Here is a 21,986-nt window from a genome sequence, read left to right as displayed (position 1 = left end):
GAAGTAGAAAGTACAGGTATTTGAGTTCAACATGAGAGAAGTAGAAAGTACAGGTATTTGAGTTCAACATGAGAGAAGTAGAAAGTACAGGTATTTGAGTTCAACATGTGAGAAGTAGAAAGTACAGGTATTTGAGTTCAACATGTAAGAAGTAGAAAGTACAGGTATTTGAGTTCAACATGAGAGAAGTAGAAAGTACAGGTATTTGAGTTCAACATGAGAGAAGTAGAAAGTACAGGTATTTGAGTTCAACATGTAAGAAGTAGAAAGTACAGGTATTTGAGTTCAACATGAGAGAAGTAGAAAGTACAGGTATTTGAGTGCAACATGTGAGAAGTAGAAAGTACAGGTATTTGAGTTCAACATGTAAGAAGTAGAAAGTACAGGTATTTGAGTTCAACATGTGAGAAGTAGAAAGTACAGGTATTTGAGTTCAACATGTGAGAAGTAGAAAGTACAGGTATTTCTGTTCAACATGTGAGAAATAGAAAGTACAGGTATTTGGGTTCAACATGTGAGAAGTAGAAAGTACAGGTATTTGAGTTCAACATGTAAGAAGTAGAAAGTACAGGTATTTGAGTTCAACATGTGAGAAGTAGAAAGTACAGGTATTTGAGTTCAACATGTAAGAAGTAGAAAGTACAGGTATTTGAGTTCAACATGTAAGAAGTAGAAAGTACAGGTATTTGAGTTCAACATGTGAGAAGTAGAAAGTACAGGTATTTGAGTTCTGCGGGTTATGGGGGGGAAAACTCTGACTGTTGTGTGTGCTTATGCACCCAACAGCAGTTCAGAGTATACGGCCTTCTTGGAGACCCTGGAAAGAGTCCTGTATGGGGATCCTGAAGGGGACTCCTTAGTCTTGCTGGGAGACTTCAACGCACATGTGGGCAATGATGGAGACACTTGGAGGGGCGTGATTGGGAGGAACGGCCCCCCTGATCTAAACCGGAGTGGTGGTTTGTTACTGGACTTCTGTGCTAGTCATGGATTGGCCATAACAAACACCATGTTCGAACATAAGGATGCTCATAAGTGTACGTGGTACCAGAGCACCCTAGGCAGAAGGTCCATGATCGATTTCGTTATCGTATCATCGGACCTGAGGCCGTATGTTTTGGACACTCGGGTAAAGAGAGGGGCGGAGTTGTCAACTGATCACCATCTGGTGGTGAGTTGGGTCGAGTGGCGGGGGAAGCCTCTGGATAGACCTGGTAAGCCCAAACGTGTAGTTCGGGTGAACTGGGAACGTCTGGAGGAGGCCCAAGTTCAGGAGGCCTTCAACTCACACCTCCGGCGGAGCTTTTCGGGCATTCCTGTGGAGGTTGGGGACATTGAACCAGAGTGGTCGGTGTTCAAAGCTTCTATTGCCGAAGCCGCGGTGGGGAGCTGTGGTCTCAAGGTCCTAGGTGCCTCAAGGGACGGTAACCCTCGAACCTCCTGGTGGACACCGGTGGTCAGGGAAGCCGTCCGACTGAAGAAGGAGGCCTTCAGGGATTTGTTATCCCGGGGGACTCCCGAGGCAGTTGCAAGGTACCGACAGGCCCGAAGGGCAGCAGCCTCATCCGTGGCCGAGGCAAAGCAGCGGGTGTGGGAGAAGTTTGGAGAAGACATGGAGAAGGACTTTCGGGCGGCACCAAAGTTGTTCTGGAAAACTGTCCGACACCTCAGGAGGGGGAAGCAGGGAACCATCCAAGCTGTGTACAGTAAGGATGGGACGTTGTTGACCTCAACTGATGGAGTGTTGGGGCGTTGGAAGGAACACTTTGAGGAACTCCTGAACCCGACAACTCCGCCCTCTATGTTAGAGGCAGAGCTGGAGTATGACGGGGGATCAACACCAATCTCCCGGTGGGAGGTCACTGAGGTCGTCAAACAACTCCACAGTGGCAAAGCCCCGGGGGTGGATGAGATCCGCCCGGAAATGCTGAAGGCTCTGGGTGTTGAGGGACTGTCATGGTTGACACGTCTCATCAACGTTGCGTGGAAGTCGGAAACAATACCGAAGGAGTGGCAGACCGGGGTGGTGGTCCCCCTTTTCAAAAAGGGGGATCAGAGGGTGTGTGCCAATTACAGAGGCATCACACTACTCAGCCTCCCCGGGAACGTTTACTCCAAGGTACTTGAAAGGAGGGTCAGGCCGATTGTCGAACCTCAGATTGAGGAGGAACAATGCGGATTCCGTCCTGGTCATGGAACGACGGATCAGCTTTTTACTCTCGCAAGGATCCTGGAGGGGGCCTGGGAGTACGCTTATCCGGTCTACATGTGTTTTGTAGACTTGGAGAAGGCGTATGACCGGGTTCCCAGGGAGTTACTGTGGGAGGTGCTGCGGGAGTATGGGGTGAGGGGGTCTCTGCTCAGGGCCATCCAATCTCTGTACTCCCAAAGCGAGAGCTGTGTCCGGGTCCTCGGCAGTAAGTCGGACCCATTTCCGGTGAGGGTTGGCCTCCGCCAGGGCTGCGCTTTGTCACCAATCCTGTTTGTAATATACATGGATCGGATTTCGAGGCGTAGTCGTGGGGGGGGGGGGGGGTCTGCAGTTCGGTGGACTAAGGATTGCACCACTGCTTTTTGCAGATGATGTGGTTCTGATGGCTTCATCGGTCTGCGACCTTCAGCACTCACTGGATCGGTTCGCAACCGAGTGTGAAGCGGCTGGGATGAGGATCAGCACCTCCAAATCTGAGGCCATGGTTCTCAGCAGGAAACCGATGGACTGTCCACTCCAAGTAGGGAATGAGTCCTTACCCCAAGTGAAGGAGTTCAAGTATCTCGGGGTCTTGTTCTCGAGTGAGGGAACAATGGAGCGTGAGATGGGCCGGAGAATCGGAGCAGCGGGAGCGGTATTGCAGTCGCTTTACCGCACCGTTGTGACGAAAAGGGAGCTGAGCCAGAAGGCAAAGCTCTCTGTCTACCGGGCCATTTTCGTTCCTACCCTCACCTATGGTCATGAAGGATGGGTCATGACCGAAAGAACGAGATCGCGGATACAAGCGGCCGAGATGGGTTTCCTCCGCCGGGTGGCTGGTGTCTCCCTTAGAGATAAGGTGAGAAGTTCGGTCATCAGGGAGGGACTCGGAGTTGAGCCGCTCCTCCTTCGCGTCGAAAGAAGCCAGTTGAGGTGGTTCGGGCACCTAGTTAGGATGCCACCTGGGCGCCTCCCTAGGGAGGTGTTCCAGGCACGTCCAGCTGGGAAGAGACCAAGGGGTAGACCTAGGACCAGGTGGAGGGATTATATCTCTTCGCTGGCCTGGGAGCGCCTTGGGATCCCCCAGTCAGAGCTGGTTGATGTTGCCAGGGAAAAGAAAGTTTGGGGCTCTCTGCTGGAACTGCTACCCCCGCGACCCGACCACGGATAAGCGGGAGAAGATGGATGGATGGATGGATGGATGTAAGAAGTAGAAAGTACAGGTATTTGGGTTCAACATGTAAGAAGTAGAAAGTACAGGTATTTGGGTTCAACATGTAAGAAGTAAAAGTAAAAAGTCGTCAGAAAAATAAGTAGTGGAGTAAAGTACTGATACCAGAAACATGTACTTAAGTACAGTGATAAAGTATTTGTTCTCCACTACTTCCACCTCTGACACACACAAGCCCCATGGAAGTAAGCCAGCAAATGGCTGTAGTGGACAAACAGAGTACTACACTTCAGTGCACATTTTGTGACGTAGTAAGGTCCAAACATTCTTTTTCCCATTGACTTACATCGGGTTGCAACCATCTGTAAATAAGCAGATATTTAGGGCTTTTATTTTGAAAAACAAGCCTCATCCTGAACAATCTGTGAGAATATTGTTTCTTTCTTGGGCTTTTATTTTGAAAAACAAGCCTCCTCCTGGACAATCTGTAACAATACAGTTTTCCTTCTCTGGCTTTTATTTTGAAAAACAAGCCTCCTCCTGTACAACCTGTTACAATACAGTATCTTTCTGGGGCTTTTATTTTGAAAAACAAGCCTCACCTAGAACTCCCAGTACAATCACTGAAAAAGCCCTAATTTAAATCATTAGGTCGTAAAAACCAACCCTCTTTATTCCTCCGTTATCGCTGTTTCTGCAGGATTGTGGTCACAGCTGACATGAACAAAGGAGTGGTTTCCAGCAGCGCTAAGCTCTACAACTACATGCTGGACCTGAAGCTCAGCCACAGTCTGGTAAAAAACTACTTTCATTCTCCTCCATAGTTTAACTCATTGCTGCTGCAAGGTACACCATCGTCTTTTTAGAAGTTTAAAGGTCTATGAAGAGCAACTTTGCACGTGCTGAAGATATTGATTAGACTTCCAGTAGCTGCATCATCTGAACAAGGAGGTGTCAAACGCTTTCTTTTTTTAATTAATAGTTCAACATGTTGAGAAATACGCTTATTGTGAAAACACACCAAACAGTGCTAGCATGCATCCATAGATTATAGGTTTATTTACTGTAATCTGCAACACACGGGTGCAATAAACAGTGGAAAACAGGACGAAATGAACAGAATTTCTGTTGATTCTACCGCAAAGCTCAGCCAATCAAAAAGAGGGAGATCTAGTTTAATGTTTGGCTGCTAAATGCAACTAATAACTGCAGTCAATCAGAGTCCTTTGACATGTTGACATACATAACATATCACAGGCAGTCATAGGAGAGCAGCCTGTTAGCTTAGCTTAGCATTACTCTGTCCAGCGGTAACTCAACTTCTAGTTTGTTTAGAAAGGACATGATTGGTCCCAGAGAAGAAACTGTCCTACAGCCTAAGGAAGTACTTTTGTATTGTTTTTTTGGTCTTCAATAAACGGCTATTATATGTTCAGTGAGACAAAAAGCACGTATTGAAGTTTTGTTCTGTGTGTTCTCTCAGGCGTCGGGTGTGAGTGACCATTACCCTGTGGAGGTGCAGCTGTCCTGAGACCCAAGAACCGCTTCAAATACCTCCAGGAGGAATTTGAATTAGGATTACTCTAATGTCGGCAACCATCTTTGAATTTATCAAAAATAAACAAATTTGCTGATTATTTCAATATCAAACGAAAAAGTCTCTTATTGTCTTGTGTAAAAGGTCTTTAAAAAGGTATATAGACGCTTCTATTGGCTAGCGCTCAAACACATTGTAGGTTAAGGGGTGGGACATCTCTAATCAGTTGACCAATCACAACAGAGCCGGCCAGCAAACCAATCAGAGTAGACTAGGCTCTGGGCAACATTACGTACTGATATACACCTGAACATCAGCAGGAGAGGACTCTTTAAAGTAGAGACATTACATGCTGATATACACCTGAACATCAGCAGGAGAGGACTCTTTAAAGTAGAGACACTACATACTGATATACACCTGAACATCAGCAGGAGAGGACTCTTTAAAGTAGAGACACTACATACTGATTTACACCTGAACATCAGCAGGAGAGGACTCTTTAAAGTAGAGACACTACATACTGATATACTCCTGAACATCAGCAGGAGAGGACTCTTTAAAGTAGAGACACTACACACTGATATACACCTGAACATCAGCAGGAGAGGACTCTTTAAAGTAGAGACACTACATACTGATATACACCTGAACATCAGCAGGAGAGGACTCTTTAAAGTAGAGACACAACATACTGATATACACCTGAACATCAGCAGGAGAGGACTCTTTAAAGTAGAGACACTACATACTGATTTACACCTGAACATCAGCAGGAGAGGACTCTTTAAAGTAGAGACACTACATACTGATATACACCTGAACATCAGCAGGAGAGGACTCTTTAAAGTAGAGACACTACACACTGATATACACTTGAACATCAGCAGGAGAGGACTCTTTAAAGTAGAGACACTACACACTGATATACACCTGAACATCAGCAGGAGAGGACTCTTTAAAGTAGAGACACTACATACTGATATACACCTGAACATCAGCAGGAGAGGACTCTTTAAAGGGTTTGTTCGAGAAAGTAGTGCCAAATTAAAGAAGTAACAATTTTGATTTTGACAATCCATTATTTAATCACACCACAGTTCTCTAACGACATGAATACATACATGTTATCAGGCTAAAGCACATGTGTTGTTAGTCATGTTCTTGTAAAATTGTTTGCTATAGTTTAATTAATAACAAAATACCATATCTTATAAACCCTTATTTTTAGGCAAATCTTCGCAAAGCGACTGCAAAATGAATGAATGTACAGTAATACGTACAAGTACCTACATGTTGCACATTCAGTACAATACTTGAGTAAATGTACTCCGTCATACAATCATTAGGAGTACGTCCATTGGTCGAACCGGTATGAAGGCGAACTGCCGAGCGAGTCAAGGATCTTATCTTCACACCAATACAAATATGAGACCAGATGTGTTTTTATATCCAACGTGACCCTAAAGAAAGTTTACACGTTATTATTTCCCCTTCTCCTCTAGGCTCTTCTCTTTTTCAGCATCTCCATGTACCCGCCGAGAGACTTCTGGATGGAGTCTTTGGTGATGAAGTTGACAAAGTATTGGATGTCGGACTCTCTGTTGGACGTGAGCTTGTCGATGGTTTTCTTCCTCATCATGGATTTGGTGATCTGTCTGGCGTGGTCTGTGAAATGTGGAAATTAAGAGTTAGATCATCCTCAGATCAAGACATAATGACTAGTGTCTTGGTAGGGAATTACTACCTAATGCTAGTATTGCCAGAACTGAGTAGATGTTGTGAGCAGTCGCTATTTTGTAAATACGTGAGGCTTTTATTTTGAAAAACATGCCTCTTTCTTAGCTTTCTGCGAGTAGCTCTTTGGGGCTTTTACTTTGAAAACCATGCCTCATCCTTAGCTTCCTGTAATTGTGTAATTACTTCCTGTGTCTTTTATTTTGAAAAACACACATCTTGCTTAGCTTTCTGAAAGGATCTAGTAACTCTTTGGGGCTTTTACTTTGAAAACCATGCCTCATCCTGAGCTTCCTGTAGTTGTGTCGTTACTTCCTGTGTCTTTTATTTTGAAAACATGTCTCTTTCACAAACTACCTGGAAAAATATAGTAACTAAAGGACATTTATTTTGAAAAAAAGGCTCATCCCGAGAAACTTTTTAGGATTCAGTTACTCTATGGGGCTTTTATTTTGAAAAAAAGCTTCTCCCTTAGCTTCCTGTGTGTAAGGATAAAGTAGTGCATTTATTTTGAAATACAAGCCTAATTCTGAGCTACCTCTTCCAATAAAGTAACTCTGTGGAGCTTTTATTTTGAAATCATGCATCCTCTAGCTATGAGGAGAAAATACAATAAAATCAAAAGTTATCCAAGGAGCATATTGAATAAAATATGTTAATATAAAAAAGATTAAGAGCTTAGAAGGTAAAATAAAATAAAGGACAGTCAGTAAAATGCGGGAGGGTTTGAGGCTTTTTAAAAAAAAAAGTGAGAGTGATGCAGAGGTCCCTTTGGTCTCTGGAATCTGATTTAAATATCCCAACACACCTGGAATAGCCAGCCACCTGCTGATGGTCTGCGTTGCCGCGGCGATGACCTGGTCTTCAGGCTCCAGCTGGTCCACCAGTCCGATCTTCAGAGCATCAGCTGGTTTGTAGAGGAGTCCCAGCTGAAGGGCCATCTCTGTGGTCCGCTGGCCCACCGTGTTCTTCATGGTGTCCATAAACCTGCATTCATCATCATCATCATCATCATCATCATCATCATCATCATCATCATCATCATCATCATCATCATCATCATCCAGTGTTTCTTAAAGTGGGGGCGCAGAGGCATGACAGGGGGGCACAGAGGCATGACAGGGGGGCGCAGAGGCATGACAGGGGGGCGCAGAGGCATGACAGGGGGGCGCAGAGGCATGACAGGGGGGTGCAGAGGCATCACAGGGGGGCGCAGAGGCATGACAGGGGGGCACAGAGGCATGACAGGGGGGTGTAGAGGCATGACAGGGGGGCGCAGAGGCATGACAGGGGGGCGCAGAGGCATGACAGGGGGGCGCGAGAGACCAGGAGAAAAACTTGTTATGACGTCGGCATGACCGGCGGAAGTTACACTTAGAAACCTATGAGGGCGCTGTAGGACACATGTGTGTAATGTGCATGTTGAGGATTGAAGGTCAATAGGGGGCGCTAGAGGGTGCTGCAGCTCCCCCCAGGATAGCCAAAGCACCCCCTAGAAATGTATGTCTTTTTTATTTTTTATGTGTGAAATTCATAATTTGCAAAATGATTGATTAGAAAATAATATGCTACAGTACGTCTGGGTCTCTGTGTTCCATTAAAGCTCGGCTCTGTGTGTGTGTTTGGCACGAGCTATTTTGTGTGCGTGTGCGAGAGAGAGAGAGTGAGAGAGAGAGAGCGCACCGGTACCGGAGATCGTTGTTGTTAGCTTCTGGTGCTAGCGAGCTACGCTAACGGATATAAGGAGTTTTTTCAACAACAAGGTGGAGGAGAGTCCTCTCCTGTCAGACTGAGAGGCTCAGTGAGCTCAAGGACTCTCAGAGTTATCTCTCTGGCGCCGCCACGGAGCCTGCGACCCCGTTCTGAAGACATGCGCAGCCACACCGGCTCATTGCAGCCACTCATGCTGTGATAGGACACACTTCCCAAATATCAGCATTTTCTTTGCAAAGTGGCGTAAAGTATTATAAGTTATTGTTCTAGCAAAGGGATTTTATTATGCATTTCTTTTTTTGAGCACAGACTAATGGAGCTTTGTTTTATTATCACTGTTCTAGCAAAGGAATGCTCACGTTCATATTGATGTATTTGAATAAATGTATGGTATTATAGTTTTCTTAAAATAGCTCCATCTGTGAACATGTTGGTTCAAGGTTTGTATTGGTCACGTGTGCAGAGCTCCAGTGTAGTTATGACGATGAACATCTGAGGTGCTGAGCTCCTCCAACAGACAACACAATAACACAGATACACAGAGAGAAATAGTGAAAGTAAATACAAAAAAAAAAAAAAAAGTGAAATTGTGATATTCCAACAATTGATAATTCCTCCTCACCAGAAAGGAGCCACGATGCCCAGCTGCGTCTCGTTGAGGCCGATGTTGTAGCGAGGGTTATCCGCCATTATCCTGTAGTCACACGTCATGGCCATCAGGCAGCCTCCGGCCGGGCTGGAGCCCTGAGAGACACATGTTCCTTTATTAATGATGATATCAAGGTGGAGCCTCCTACCGTGGACGGAGAACGTGGAGGAAATGCATATCATGGAAGAAATTACATATCGACTGAGACGGCAAGAAACACAATACGAAGAGAAACGGTCAACGTTTAAGATTCAAACCAGCGACAAGGAATACTGACTGATTAGCCGCGTTCACACTGCGGTACTTTTCCCACAAAGGTTCATGCGAACTCTTTAGTTCGCATGAACTAAGTACAGATCGCGTTCACACCAGAAAAAGTCCCTGGGGGTGGATAAGGCAAATGAAGCCACTGACGTCACTTCTTATTCTTCTTCTTCTTCTTCTTCTGCTTTGGGTTTACTGGCAGGCCGCAAACCACTTCACGGCGTATACTGCCGCCCGGAGTCCCCGGCCGGAAGTCCCCGGAGTTGGGGAAGGCTTCAGTAGAAGCTGCTGGGAGTCCCAGCAGCTTCTACTGAAGCCTTCCGAGTAAATCGCCTGAACGCCGACACCTCCTCATCTCCACCGCTCCCATGTTTTATTTTGTGTTGCCGTAAGTTAGTCTCTCTGCGTTTCTGCGCTGGGCTAATGCTAATGCTAATAATGCTAATGCGAGGATAATAAAATGGCGGCTTCACAAAACTTTTTGGGAGTTTTACGGGGCGTGGTTTGCAATCCGCCCAGCCAATCAGAATATAGCTCTTTTCTCAAAAAAAAGCCGCTCGAAAGTCCCTGCTCTCTAGCAGGGACTTTCGAGGGGGTAAAAAGGTTCGCATGAACTACTTTTAGTACCGGCTCTTTTTGGTGTGAATGCGATCATGAACTAAGTTCGCATGAACCTTTGTGGGAAAAGTACCGCAGTGTGAACGCGGCTATTGAGAGGAACCGTTCTGCCCAATGAGAATGTGACTGTAAACTGCATTTTTATTTAATATTATCTCTGTATTTGTATCTATAGTTGTATAGTCCTCACAAACACTAAACGAGTGGATCACATCAGTGCGGTTCTGAAGTCTTTACACCGGCTTCCAGTCGGCCAAAGAACTGATTTTAAAGTACTATTGCTGAACGATCTCCTGCATAACTATGAACCATCCAGGAGTCTCAGGTCTTCGGGGACGGGTCTGCTCTCTGCGACAAGAGTCAGAGCTAAACATGGAGAGGCAGCATTTAGTTTGTGTGCCCGACCATCTGGATGAATTCACAGTGCAGTTTTATCCATGTATTTTATACCCGTCGTGTTTATTTCATTATCTTTGCTTTTTTGAATGCCTGTCTTTAAATGCCTTTTTATAATGTGCTTCCACTGTATTTGTTCTTAAATGTATTTTATTTTGTAAAGCACCTTGGGTTGCCAGCGATTATTCGCTACAGTCTCCATAATCCATAATATTATTTTTAAAAATCGATTTTATTTATATATATTTTTTATTATTATTTATGTTCTTTTTTTTTTTCTGGCTTAGTTTCAACCAAAATATATATAAATATATATATGCTAATAATAGTAATAGTATTAATAATTGTAAATGGCCATTGGTCACACCACCAGTTTGTTTTACTGTAAACTTGGAGGAAGCCTGCGTGCAGAGCAGACTGCTGCTGCAGCTGCTACACACCGACCCCACCCCCCCCCTCCCTCACACGTGCGACTAAAGATGAACAAAGCGGCGGGTAAAAAGAGTTCCTCCTCGTGGAACTACTTCGAACTTACAAGTCCAAAGGAAGTTAAATGCAAGCTCTGCGAAAAGACGTTGGTCTATCACAGCTCAACCTCAACAATGCGTTCGCATTTGAGTGCGAAGCCAAAGAGGTTACAGAGAAAGACGCAGCAGCCGCCATTACCAACTTCACTTCAAGGCCACGTCGAGGTGATGACATGCTTGTTTGTTGTTTGTACTGTTAAACATGTTCCAGTAAAGAAAACAACGGAATTCCTTTTATTTATTTATTTTTTCTCTCCCGCGCGGGGGGGGGGTCGGTCGAATAATCGATTATTATTCGCCAGGGCTGCCGAATAATCGATTTTGATCATGGTCAGTTTCTGGCAACCCTAGTTGCCGTGTGCTGAAAGGTGGTGTGCAAATAAACTTGCCTTGCCTATTGCATCGTTTACTTTGTTTGTGTTGTCATGTACGTGCACAGCTGTTTTCTTATCTAATACAATCTAAAGTTAGTGGGTTCTGTACCTACATTGATAGCAGCGATAGTGACCATGTTGGAGCCGTAGAGCTTCAGCCACATCTCCTGAACGGATCTCCAGAACGCTCCACAATGTTCTGGACTCTTCCCGTACATCTCCGTGATGTCCAGCCCGGCGGAGAACACCTTCGGCTGAGCCTGAAGTCGCACACTCAGGGTCAATTATCATTGCAAACTGTACGAGGGCTTTTATTTTGAAAAACATGTATATTACTGAGCTTCTTGTAAGAATACAGTTATTCTATAGGGCTTTTATTATGAAAAACATGCTTCTTAGTGAGCTTCCAGTAAGGATATAGTAAGTCTATGGGGCTTTTATTTTGAAAAAACATGCCTGATCCCAATTCCTGCTTGGATAAAGCTTCTCTGTGGGGCTTTTATTTTGAAAAACATGTCTCATACTGAGCTTCTTGTAGGTATACGGTTATTCTTCTATGGGGCTTTTATTTTGAAAAGAATAAGATTCATCCTGACTCCTGCTAGGATACAGCTACTCTATAGGCTTTTATTTTGAAAAGAATAAGATTCATCCTGACTCCTACTAGGATACAGCTACTCTATAGGCTTTTATTTTGAAAAGAATAAGATTCATCCTGACTCCTGCTAGGATACAGCTACTCTATAGGCTTTTATTTTGAAAAGAATAAGATTCATCCTGACTCCTGCTAGGATACAGCTACTCTATAGGCTTTTATTTTGAAAGCGTGTAAGTATCATCAATGTTTGTTTGACACAGAGATTATTTTCTGCAATAATCCAAAGTCTATAGACAGTTTGCTTCCCACTGTACCGAGGTGATGACGAGGCCTCGGCAGCTCTTATCCATCTCCAGCTTCTCCACACTGATGCACAGCTCGGTGAGGAAGTCTAAACTGAGGCTGTTGACCGGAGGACTCTGCATGTGCATCACAGCCACACCTACACACACACACACACACACACACACACACACACACACACACACACACACACACACACACACACACACACACACACACACACCACACACACACACACACACACACACACACACACACACACACACACACACACACACACACACACACACACACACACACACACACACACACACACACACACACACACACACACACACACACACACACACACAATGTAACGGCAGATTAGGATCTTCAGAGACACATGAAACACATGCCCTTTTTTATTTTACCCGACACACACACACGATATATTTAAATGTTTACCTGTGCTCTGGTCGAACTCCACTCTGATCTTCGGAGGCGTGGAGTAGTTTCTCTGCTGAGGGACGAGGAGAGGAGACACACACATTCTGATATCACTGCTGCAGGAGGACCGCTGGGAGAGGAGACCTACACACACACACACACACACACACACACACACACACACACACACACACACACACACACACACACACACACACACACACACACACACACACACACACACACACACACACACACACACACACACACACACACACACACACACACACACACACACACACACACACACACACACACACACACACACACACACACACACACACACACACACACACACACAGGATAGGACAGGTTAGAGTTCACAGCGATACAATAACAATAATATATAAAAATAACGCCAATAGGAAAAGGTAGAAGTAGCATATGTTATAGAGTCTGGAGAATAGTGTCCTTAGGCTGACTCTTCTCTGCAGCTCCACAAAGTCCAGATATCAATCACAATCAGATATCTTACCAAATATTGCTTTATAGGACACTAGTCCATATTGCGATGTATCCTCAATACATTATAACCTAACAGTCAAATGAAGGATAAAGTCGTAGTGAGATGTGACCTTTGTCCCAGTTGGAGCTAACAGCTAACAGCAGGAGACATGTTAGATATTCTGTACGTGCTATATGTTCAGTCACTTACCCGTCAGTCCGCTCCTGCTCCTTAACGCAGCTCTTAAAGCCATGTTGTTTAACTTTATGGGTTAAATAAATAAAAAGCTTCTTAAACTTCCTCCAGTCTACAGCTCCGAGCCTCTGCTTCTTCTTCTGATGAGTGTTTTGCAGCAGCTGGAGAGCGTTAGTGCCCTCTGCTGCTGCTACGGAGGATAGAGGACATGTTGGCTATTAAAACTGTAATATAATAATATAAATAAATACAGGTACAAATATAATTAAATAATAAAAATGTGTATGCAATATTCTCGCCACGCCCAGCAACAGCCTAGACAACCTCAACCTAGACAACCTCTCTGTCTAACATGTTCGCTAGCTGTTGGTGTTGTTGCATAGCAACCACCTCGCACTGTTTCGTGCAGAAGGCAACGGAGGGACTATTTTATTTTGAACATAATTATTTACCAATACAAACTATTTAAATTAGAGTGTGTATTTTTCTTTCATATTGTCACACTTGGTAACCGTTTTATAAAAGCAATAGCTCACTTCATACCACGGCCTGTCGTGAGCTATTGCTTAAATAATACAAATTCTGTTAATATGAACTACTGTTAAGTATATTAATATAATAGTGTTTAGTCCTTGTTCCCTCTTTTAATGGGAAAGCTACTGAATTGCTGCCTGATTGAAATACACTGAGGGAAACAGCCATGACGGCTTGACTGGTAATTGAGCCGTTCAATCTTCCCACTACAAACTGTGTGTTAGTTTACCTTTCAGAACGCAGCAGTGTTCACCGCTTGTCAGGTGACGACGAACAACCAATCACAGCCCAGCTCACCTGTCTCTTCAGTAAACACCTGTCCTCAGTATATTATCAGTGTTTTATTTTACTGCAGGGCCAACGTTTGCCGGAGTGAAAGGTCTGTACACATGTTATGAGCTCTGCTGCTCCTCTAAGATATACTTTATTGATCTCAATTTGGGAAATATTTTTGTTACAGCCGACTTTAGCTAGCACCTCTTCAAAGACACATGAAACACATTCCTCAAAAGTTACCCTTTATTTAAACCTGAAATTATCAGTGCATAAGTACAAATACACACACAGATACACAGATATACACACACCCCTCTTGGGCCCCTGGTAGTCACACGGCTCCATAACATAATCACTACTTGTCTTCTCAATGAAATGCGGACTTTACAGAATGCATGGTGTTGCACTGCAATAGCAGTTAGAAGAAAAACAATGGGTTTTAATGGAAGTCAATGAGGCATTTTTGACCATGATGGAGTCCAGAGGGAGTATCTGACTTTTTGCTGCTAATCTCGGACATATTCAAGACTCTAATGAATATCAAAGCCAGCTACTAATTATTATATGGAAATAATTAATGTTTTGAGATGAATAATTAAATCATTCAAATACTGTATGGTATTTAAAGGGTTCAAATCCTGAAAATGATTAATGTTTGTTATTTTTGAGGAAGTTTTAAGTTTTTAAGTGATTTATGAAAAAAAGCAGAATAAAATATTGATGTATGATAATATGATTTAAAAACATGTAAGAATACAAGACATTGGATTTAAAAAAATGGACTCAAGAGATGAGAAAAATATGCAAAAAGGCCCGAGGTGGACATAAGGGTTAATCTGCTAGTAAAGTGTAAATTAGGATTTATAGAAGATGATTTCATGACTTTAAAATGACAGTGGATGCATTTAACAGAGCTGCAATATTTACATGTTATTATCACGTTAAGCTCTTGTAATTAATACAGCAGAAAACAGCAGTGTTTGAGCAGTTCATGTTTTCTTTGTTGTTTTGGAATACGCTCTGATCAGATTTCCACTGCAACATGCATCCTTCCCATGGGACGTTTCCCCTCGTGGACCTGGAAGATAAAATAAACATCACTTCATACAGAGGTCTTATAACTTTAGTGACTCTGCTACTGATAACATCTGCTCTGTGAATCACTTCCTGTCTTCTGCTTTAAGAAAAACTGAGATATTTACAGTCCTCAACGTACCCGAGGTGGATTTTTGTTCCCTTAAAGTATTAATATGTATGTACTTACAGTATACAATACATGTACCAGTTCCTCATGAATCGCCTAAACGACTACATGTTGTATTGAATCATCCAACATGTTTCAGATACGGTTTAATTTACTCTGAGGGGTCGAGACTGGAAAAGGTTGATAACCACTGCTGTATAGCGTCTTACACAGAGACCCCCTCCTCTTTATCATGTACATCCTTCCCATCAGTCATATCATCCGCCAACATGGCATCGATTTCCCCTGCTACGCCGATGACACTGAACTCTACCTCTCATCACAGCCACCACCCACTCCACCCTCTCCGTCTGCCTTACAGACCATTAACTATGGATGCATAAAAAACTTCCTCCAACTCAATACATCACAAATATGAATCGGCCTGGATTCCCTCACCTGTTCTGCCCAGTGATTCTCACTCACCACTGACAGCTCAAAGTCGACCCCTCCACCCAGATCTGAAACCTCTGTTATCTCACCGAACACCCAACTGCCTTTTTCCAACTCAAGAACACTGTTTTACTGCTGAAACCCTCATCACCTCCAGACTCGAGTACTGTAATAGCATCCTCTACGCACGGTTCTATGTTCAGGGGCCTCATTTATAAAGGGATATACGCAAACAAAATGGCGTACGCCAGTTTCTACGCAATGTTTGCGATTTATAAAATACTAACTTGGCGGGAAAATGTGCCCACGCAAACTCTAACCCATGGGTGGGGAACCTCCGGCATAAAACACGATTAAACGTGATCGTATATAAAACCATGCTCGTATCTACAACCTATAGAAATGCAAAACGGCGTCAGTTTAGACGTAATTCTGTCCTCCTGCTGACCGCATCATTTATGAGAAAACATTTCATAACATTAACACAGCATATTCGAGGTGTTTTTAAATAACATATCCGTATTTATTTATTTCTCCAAGTTATGTGTGTGTGTGCACTGAGGAGTCGCAAGCAGGCGTTAATCAATTTGTGAAAATGAATTCTTCATATGTGATAAATGAGGTGTAACATTTTATTTATGGTATTATTTCCACATATTTCTCTCCATCCTTCCTTCTGCCAACGGTGTCGCAGTTTCTCGTCTCTCCCGTTGTTGTGCTTAGTGCGTACACATGGGTTAGAGTTTGCGGGGAGGACCGCACGTTTTCCCGTCAAGTTAGTATTTAGCTGACCCAGAAAGCGACGCAGGTTCAAGACTACATCGCCTCTCTGGCCGGACAGCTGCACTCAGTCTACCTCTCTGAAGGGTGCGTGCAAACAATTAAGCAAAAAGACCACATATCTCTGGGTGCAGTCGAAAAGCTGGTCCTTTCCTAAGCACTTCTCCTTACATTCAGACAACAAGGTGGTGAAGGTTAGGAAGGAAGTGACGGGGATGTTACTGAGTCTGGAGATGAGTTATCAAGGCTGTCAAAAAGGGTTGAATACCAATTGGAAAAGCTGAGATTTAAAGTAGTAAATGAAAGAAGAAAGGAAAACCTTGAGGATTCCCTAAGATTTAAGAAAAGTATTCTTTTAAAATCCAGAGTTTTCTGGAAATAAACAAAGTTTTCAGGTATTTATGAAGATATTGAATTAAAACTATAAATTACAGAGAAATACTCACAAATGTTAGGGATGCTCCGATCGATCGGTCACCGATCGAGATCGGCCGATACTCACTCTCTTCCGATCGATCGGGGCTCTCTCTAAACATGCCGAACGCGAGAGCCGATCGCATGACGTAAAATACATGACACTTTTCTATGCGCGGCAAAACAAGCTCGCCAACATGGCTTCACCGGTCTGGCATTATTTTAAGGTGTCTGAGAGAGAGAGAGAGAGAGAGAGAGGAGTGAGAGAGAGAGAGAGAGAGAGAGAGAGAGAGAGAGAGAGAGAGATGAAGAGAGAGAGATGTGAGGAGAGGAGAGCGAGAGAGCGTAGAGAGAGGGAGAGAGAGGGAGAGAGAGAGAGAGAGGGAGAGAGGATGGGAGAGAGAGAGAGTAGCGAGGGAGAGATGAGGGAGAGAGAGAGGAGCGAGGGAGAGAGAGGGGGTAGAGTAGTGAAGAGAGAGAGAGATGAATATTATTTTAAAGCCCAAAGTTTTTCAGGGATTTTTATGAGACTTAAATGAATGCTGTTGTCAGTGAATACGATGAAGACAGAAGCTATAAATGAAAGAGAAACAGTCACAGTTTTACAGGACGCCCCATTCTTCTTCTCCGTGTAGCTCTGAGTGAGTGGTCTGCAAAGGTTACCTGTCTTACCACCAGAGGGAGCTCCTCTCCCACGCTCTCTGAAGAGGGGTAGCCAACACGGTGCCGCGGGCACTCAGTCGCCCGCGGGGCACGTTCTAAAAATAGCTCGCCAAGCAAATCCAAAATGTATAAAATACACAAAACAAAGAAGGAAATGTAATTAAGAGAATCGACCCCCATGCATAACGAAACCTACATCATAGCGAACTCTATACTTTACTACAACTCTATATCTATCTAACACCCCTCCTCCCCCCCCACCCCACACAATGAATATCGACCAATCACGTTCTTGCTTGATTTGCGGGACCAGCGTTGCAGTCGGGAAGAAAAGCAATGTGGCTCCTCCCCGCTGATTTCCCTTCTGGCAGAATCTACACATCGCCCCGTTGAACAGAGTCATGCAGCCGACACAGCACCCGAGGGGCGGAGCTTCACTCTGCGTGTTGCACGCTGCTTATATTAATTGCTCTTTTCGAAATCACGTTTGTGTCCCCCCACTTTACAAATATGTTTATTATTATTTTTTAACGCAAGCCGTCATCGCCACGGAGCAGCACACAGCCTGTGTGTGTGTGTGTGTGTGTGTGTGGGCACCCCTTTATCTATTTAATATAGATAAAGTAAGAAGTCATTCCAATGTGTACTATAGCACAGTAAACAGTTTAAAGGGGAGCGATTAGTAAAAGATGCATAAAGAAAAAGAAAGAATGCTATCTAGGTAAAATAAGATAAGAATAAACAAGTTTAAATGATTTGCTATTGGTTGTGATCAAATTCTAAAGATGTTTGGATTATAGAAAAGTATACAGCTCCCTTTCGTCTGAGTGCTGAGAGCTGTTTCCATAACTTCATTTTGTGCTCAAAGTGCAGCAGATTGATGCTTTTCACTTCAACATTTAAAAAAAAAATCTTCCCGGGGGTGCATACCCCCAGACCCCCCTAGAGGAGGTGAGGACCCCCCTAGAGGAGGTGAGGACCCCCATAGAGGAGGTAAGGACCCCCCTTGAGGAGGTGAGGTCCCCCCTAGAGGAGGTGAGGTCCCCCCTAGAGGAGGTGAGGTCCCCCCTAGAGGAGGTGGGATCCCCCTACAACTTAATTGAACTGCATCTTGTCTCTGTTGCAGCTACAGCGCGGCGGCCATCATCACCCTGGAGCCGGTGAACGGCGGCACTCCATACCTGGATAAGTTTGTGGTGAGCAGCAGTAAGCAGGGCCAGGGAACCAGCCTCATCCTGTGGGAATGCATCCGGAGAGACCTGGGGAAACTCTTCTGGAGGTCCAGGACCAGCAACAGGATCACGCCCTGGTGAGACAAGGGGCCAAGGGACAGTTAATAAGTACAGTCAGTAGAGAAAATGGAAACAAGGGAAATGCAACACACCGATAAGCTGTACGGAAGAGACAGAAGTACACCAAAAAAAAGAGTTAAAGAAAAACCCTCAGAATTCAGGAAAGAAAATCCACATGCAAAGACAAAATTAAATAAAGTCAGAAACTGAAAGAAAACCTCAGAATTCTAAGTAAAGTTACGGAAAGGCAAAAAGTCAGAATTCATCAAAAAAAGCCAGAAAACTGAAAAGTTAAAATAAAAAGTCCAAAATCTGAAAGAATTTTAAAAATGTTTAAAAGAGTCAATATTCCAGGAAAAATATCAGAATCTTGAAAAACAGTTGAAATTATGCAAAAAACTGTTTTTTTTTATGCAATAATTTAACAGAATTATTTTCTTTAAGTTAGAATTGTATCAAAAAATAAAAAATAAATGCAAAAGAATACTCAAATTATAACGACGGAGTATTAGGGCCACACTTGGAAGGAAAAAAACAGAGAGATTTCGAGAATAAAGTCGTAACATTACGAGAATAAAGTCGTAATAATACGAGAATAAAGTCGTAATAATACAAGAATAAAGTCGTAATAATACGAGAATAAAGTCGTAACATTACGAGAATGAAGTCGTAATAATACGAGAATAAAGTCGTAACATTACGAGAATGAAGTCGTAACAATACGAAAAATAAAGTCGTAACATTACGAGAGTGAAGTCGTAACAATACGAGAATAAAGTCGTAACATTACGAGAATAAAGTCGTAACATTACGAGAATGAAGTCGTAATAATACGAGAATAAAGTCGTAACATTACGAGAATAAAGTCGTAACATTACGAGAATGAAGTCGTAATAATACGAGAATAAAGTCGTAACATTACGAGAATAAAGTCGTAATAATACGAGAATAAAGTCGTAACATTACGAGAATGAAGTCGTAATAATACGAGAATAAAGTGGTAGTTTCATAAGTGACTTGAGAAGCGGGCTTGGAGCAGGAGGGAAAGGTTCTGGCCGACTACACTACATCACATTGCATTTAGCTGACGCTTTTATCCAAAGCGACGTACAATGAGTGCGTTCGACCAACAAGACACAAACTTGAAGAAAACAGAATCATAAAGTACGTCACGTTTCATAGAGCCAAACATTTCAAGACAAAATTCTAAATATAAAAAGCGGAAAAGTCCGAATTTCGAAAAAAGTCAAAGATCTAAGAAAAAAGTTAGAATTTTAACAAGAAATTCAAAGTATAGCTCGAGAGTCAGAATTATGCTGCCAGTAGTTAACGTTCATTATTTAAGCTGATGGTAGGAGCCACTATTCAGGGGAGCGGCTCGGTAATCCCACTCAGTCCCTTCTGTGCTGCCTCAGTCTGAACATATGGGGTCCAATATCACGGCTAGTTGCAAAGACCTGCTGCTCTGCATTCTCCTGTCACCTGGAGAACATTGTCTCTGTCGTGTTGCATTCAAATGTGTTTCTGCTCTTGCAATGCAGGTACTTCAAACACTGTGAAGGCAGCTTTAACAACGGGGCGTGGACCGTCTTCTGGTTCGGGCTGATGGATATCAGAGACTCCTACGAGCTGGTGGAGTTCACCAAGCACCTTCCTGACTCCTTCCACCTGACCCCCCTCAGCTGAAACACCTCCTGCTGTGAACATTGAATCTGATTTGCTCTGAGCTGACTTTTTGTTCTTCTGCGTTGAAACTCGATAGCCAATGTTACAGCGAGAATGACACGCTTTGACAGTCTACGTTTTATTATTAAAAATATACACCTCAAAAGATTGAATCTGATGTTTGCTCTGAACTGATTTTTTTTTAATTCTGCGTTGAAACTCGATAGTCAATGTTTCAGTGAGAATGCAATACCCTGTTTTATTGTTAGCGTAGCTCTTAGCATTGTAGTGCTCAGAGCTTTTAGGGTTTCAGAGGAATTCCTATTTTTTGCATTTTCCGGAATTTTCAAAACTACAGTCTTACTCTGTCGTGTGTGGACGGGTCAAACCGAGCCTCAAATAAGACCAGGTAAATACTCAAAAACAAAGACTCTGAAACATTTAAAATGTATGTATTTAGTTTAGAGACATATCAAATGTCCCTCCATTTGGATTACACAGTTCTAGCAAACACTTTCACGAGGTCCCGTCATGTTTTGCCAACAAACCTCACACCCAAATCTTCACCCCTGCAGAGTGTTGTATCGTCACTGACAACATTAAGCAGCATCACCAGCATACCCTGAACTAGGGTTGGGAACAGAACATGTGTAAGAACCAAATCCAAGAGCCGAGGTATCGGTACCCGAAGGTAAACAGTTATTTCAGTTCTGCTTATCGGTCGTGAATGTCACGATCTGTCTGTGTTGTGTTTGTGTCCCGTGTCGATCTGTCTTTTTGGTTTCCTGTTTTAATTTGAAAAGTGTTCACCCCCCGTCTTGCCTGTTGCTTCCTGTCTCTGTGTTCCCTCCTGCCTGATTACCTGATTGTGTTCACCTGGTGCCCCTGTGTTCCCTCCTGCCTGATTACCTGATTGTGTTCACCTGGTGCCCCTGTGTTCCCTCCTGCCTGATTACCTGATTGTGTTCACCTGGTGCCCCCGTGTTTCCTCCTCCCTCCTCACCTGTGTCTGGTGTGTTTCATTAGTCCTGTGTGCATTTATGTTCTGCTTTTCCTCTTAGTCTTTGGAGAGCCTTGTTTTTTGTTGACTGTGTTCCAGGGGGTGAGAGTTCTGCTCTGTGTGTTTCTTGTAGCCTTGAAATAAAGGTATTTTCCGTTAAACCTGCATTTGGGTCTTTGGGTCCTGCCTGCTTCGCTCAACCCTGACAGAAGGATCTAACCAAGAATGGACCCAGCAGTAGTGATGGCAAAATGAAGCTTTGAATGAAGCGTCGAACCACTTGGACAATTGTGTCGGAAATAGGTTCATTTCTCGAAGCTTCAGTTACAGCGACCTCTCCTGGCGAAGTGCAAGGCTGCAGTGGGTTTAACGTATCTCTGCCTTGAAAAATATTCGATGCACTCACACACTAAGACTGCATATCATGTTCTATTTGCAATTAAAGATTGATAATTGTGTGTATTGGGTTATTGAGAAGAGACTAGAGAGTGCTGGACATGTTTTTGGGAGGAGAGGGCC

The 21,986-nt window shown here is 43.5% G+C and overlaps 2 protein-coding genes and 1 long non-coding RNA gene across 4 annotated transcripts; 2 read left to right on the top strand and 1 right to left on the bottom strand.

Annotated features, from left to right (window-relative positions):
- The first annotated feature begins 3,278 nt into the window (after nucleotides 1-3,278).
- Nucleotides 3,279-5,406, top strand: LOC117442362 (uncharacterized). Of its 2 annotated transcripts, none has more exons than XR_011642886.1 (3): nucleotides 3,279-3,394; nucleotides 4,063-4,156; nucleotides 4,846-5,406. It is a non-coding gene; the product is annotated as an uncharacterized lncRNA (long non-coding RNA). The 2 variants fall into 2 exon arrangements; XR_004551512.2 differs by having other exon boundaries at nucleotides 3,279-3,414.
- Nucleotides 5,407-5,961: 555 nt separating this feature from the next.
- On the bottom strand, nucleotides 5,962-13,517 carry eci1 (enoyl-CoA delta isomerase 1). Its single transcript, XM_034078359.2, has 7 exons — nucleotides 13,223-13,517; nucleotides 12,526-12,651; nucleotides 12,090-12,217; nucleotides 11,291-11,437; nucleotides 8,972-9,093; nucleotides 7,445-7,623; nucleotides 5,962-6,567 (listed from the first exon to the last, which is right to left on the bottom strand). The coding sequence occupies exons 1-7, from the start codon at nucleotides 13,263-13,265 to the stop codon at nucleotides 6,401-6,403; spliced, it is 912 nt and encodes a 303-aa protein (XP_033934250.1). The 5' UTR covers nucleotides 13,266-13,517; the 3' UTR covers nucleotides 5,962-6,400.
- A 2,458-nt stretch (nucleotides 13,518-15,975) lies between these two features.
- Nucleotides 15,976-20,592, top strand: LOC117442358 (N-acetylglutamate synthase, mitochondrial-like). Its single transcript, XM_034078356.2, has 4 exons — nucleotides 15,976-15,979; nucleotides 16,469-16,520; nucleotides 18,637-18,819; nucleotides 20,344-20,592. The coding sequence occupies exons 1-4, from the start codon at nucleotides 15,976-15,978 to the stop codon at nucleotides 20,486-20,488; spliced, it is 384 nt and encodes a 127-aa protein (XP_033934247.1). The 3' UTR covers nucleotides 20,489-20,592.
- The last annotated feature ends 1,394 nt before the right edge of the window (nucleotides 20,593-21,986 follow it).

The sequence above is a fragment of the Pseudochaenichthys georgianus genome, unplaced genomic scaffold (genome assembly GCF_902827115.2).
Source record: "Pseudochaenichthys georgianus unplaced genomic scaffold, fPseGeo1.2 scaffold_417_arrow_ctg1, whole genome shotgun sequence".
NCBI classification, from domain to species: domain Eukaryota; kingdom Metazoa; phylum Chordata; class Actinopteri; order Perciformes; family Channichthyidae; genus Pseudochaenichthys; species Pseudochaenichthys georgianus.
This window is presented reverse-complemented; position numbering and strand designations above follow the sequence as displayed.

Coding starts and splice junctions, on each gene's coding strand:
- eci1 (XM_034078359.2), bottom strand. CDS start 13,265: ATGGCTTTAAGAGCTGCGTTAAGGAGCAGGAGCGGACTGACGG. Junction 12,652..13,222: donor GAGCAGGAGCGGACTGACGG/GTAAGTGACTGA, acceptor GTGTGTGTGTAG/GTCTCCTCTCCCAGCGGTCC. Junction 6,568..7,444: donor CAGGTGGCTGGCTATTCCAG/GTGTGTTGGGAT, acceptor CACATTTCACAG/ACCACGCCAGACAGATCACC.
- LOC117442358 (XM_034078356.2), top strand. Junction 16,521..18,636: donor TCAGTCTACCTCTCTGAAGG/GTGCGTGCAAAC, acceptor TCTCTGTTGCAG/CTACAGCGCGGCGGCCATCA. Junction 18,820..20,343: donor AGCAACAGGATCACGCCCTG/GTGAGACAAGGG, acceptor CTTGCAATGCAG/GTACTTCAAACACTGTGAAG.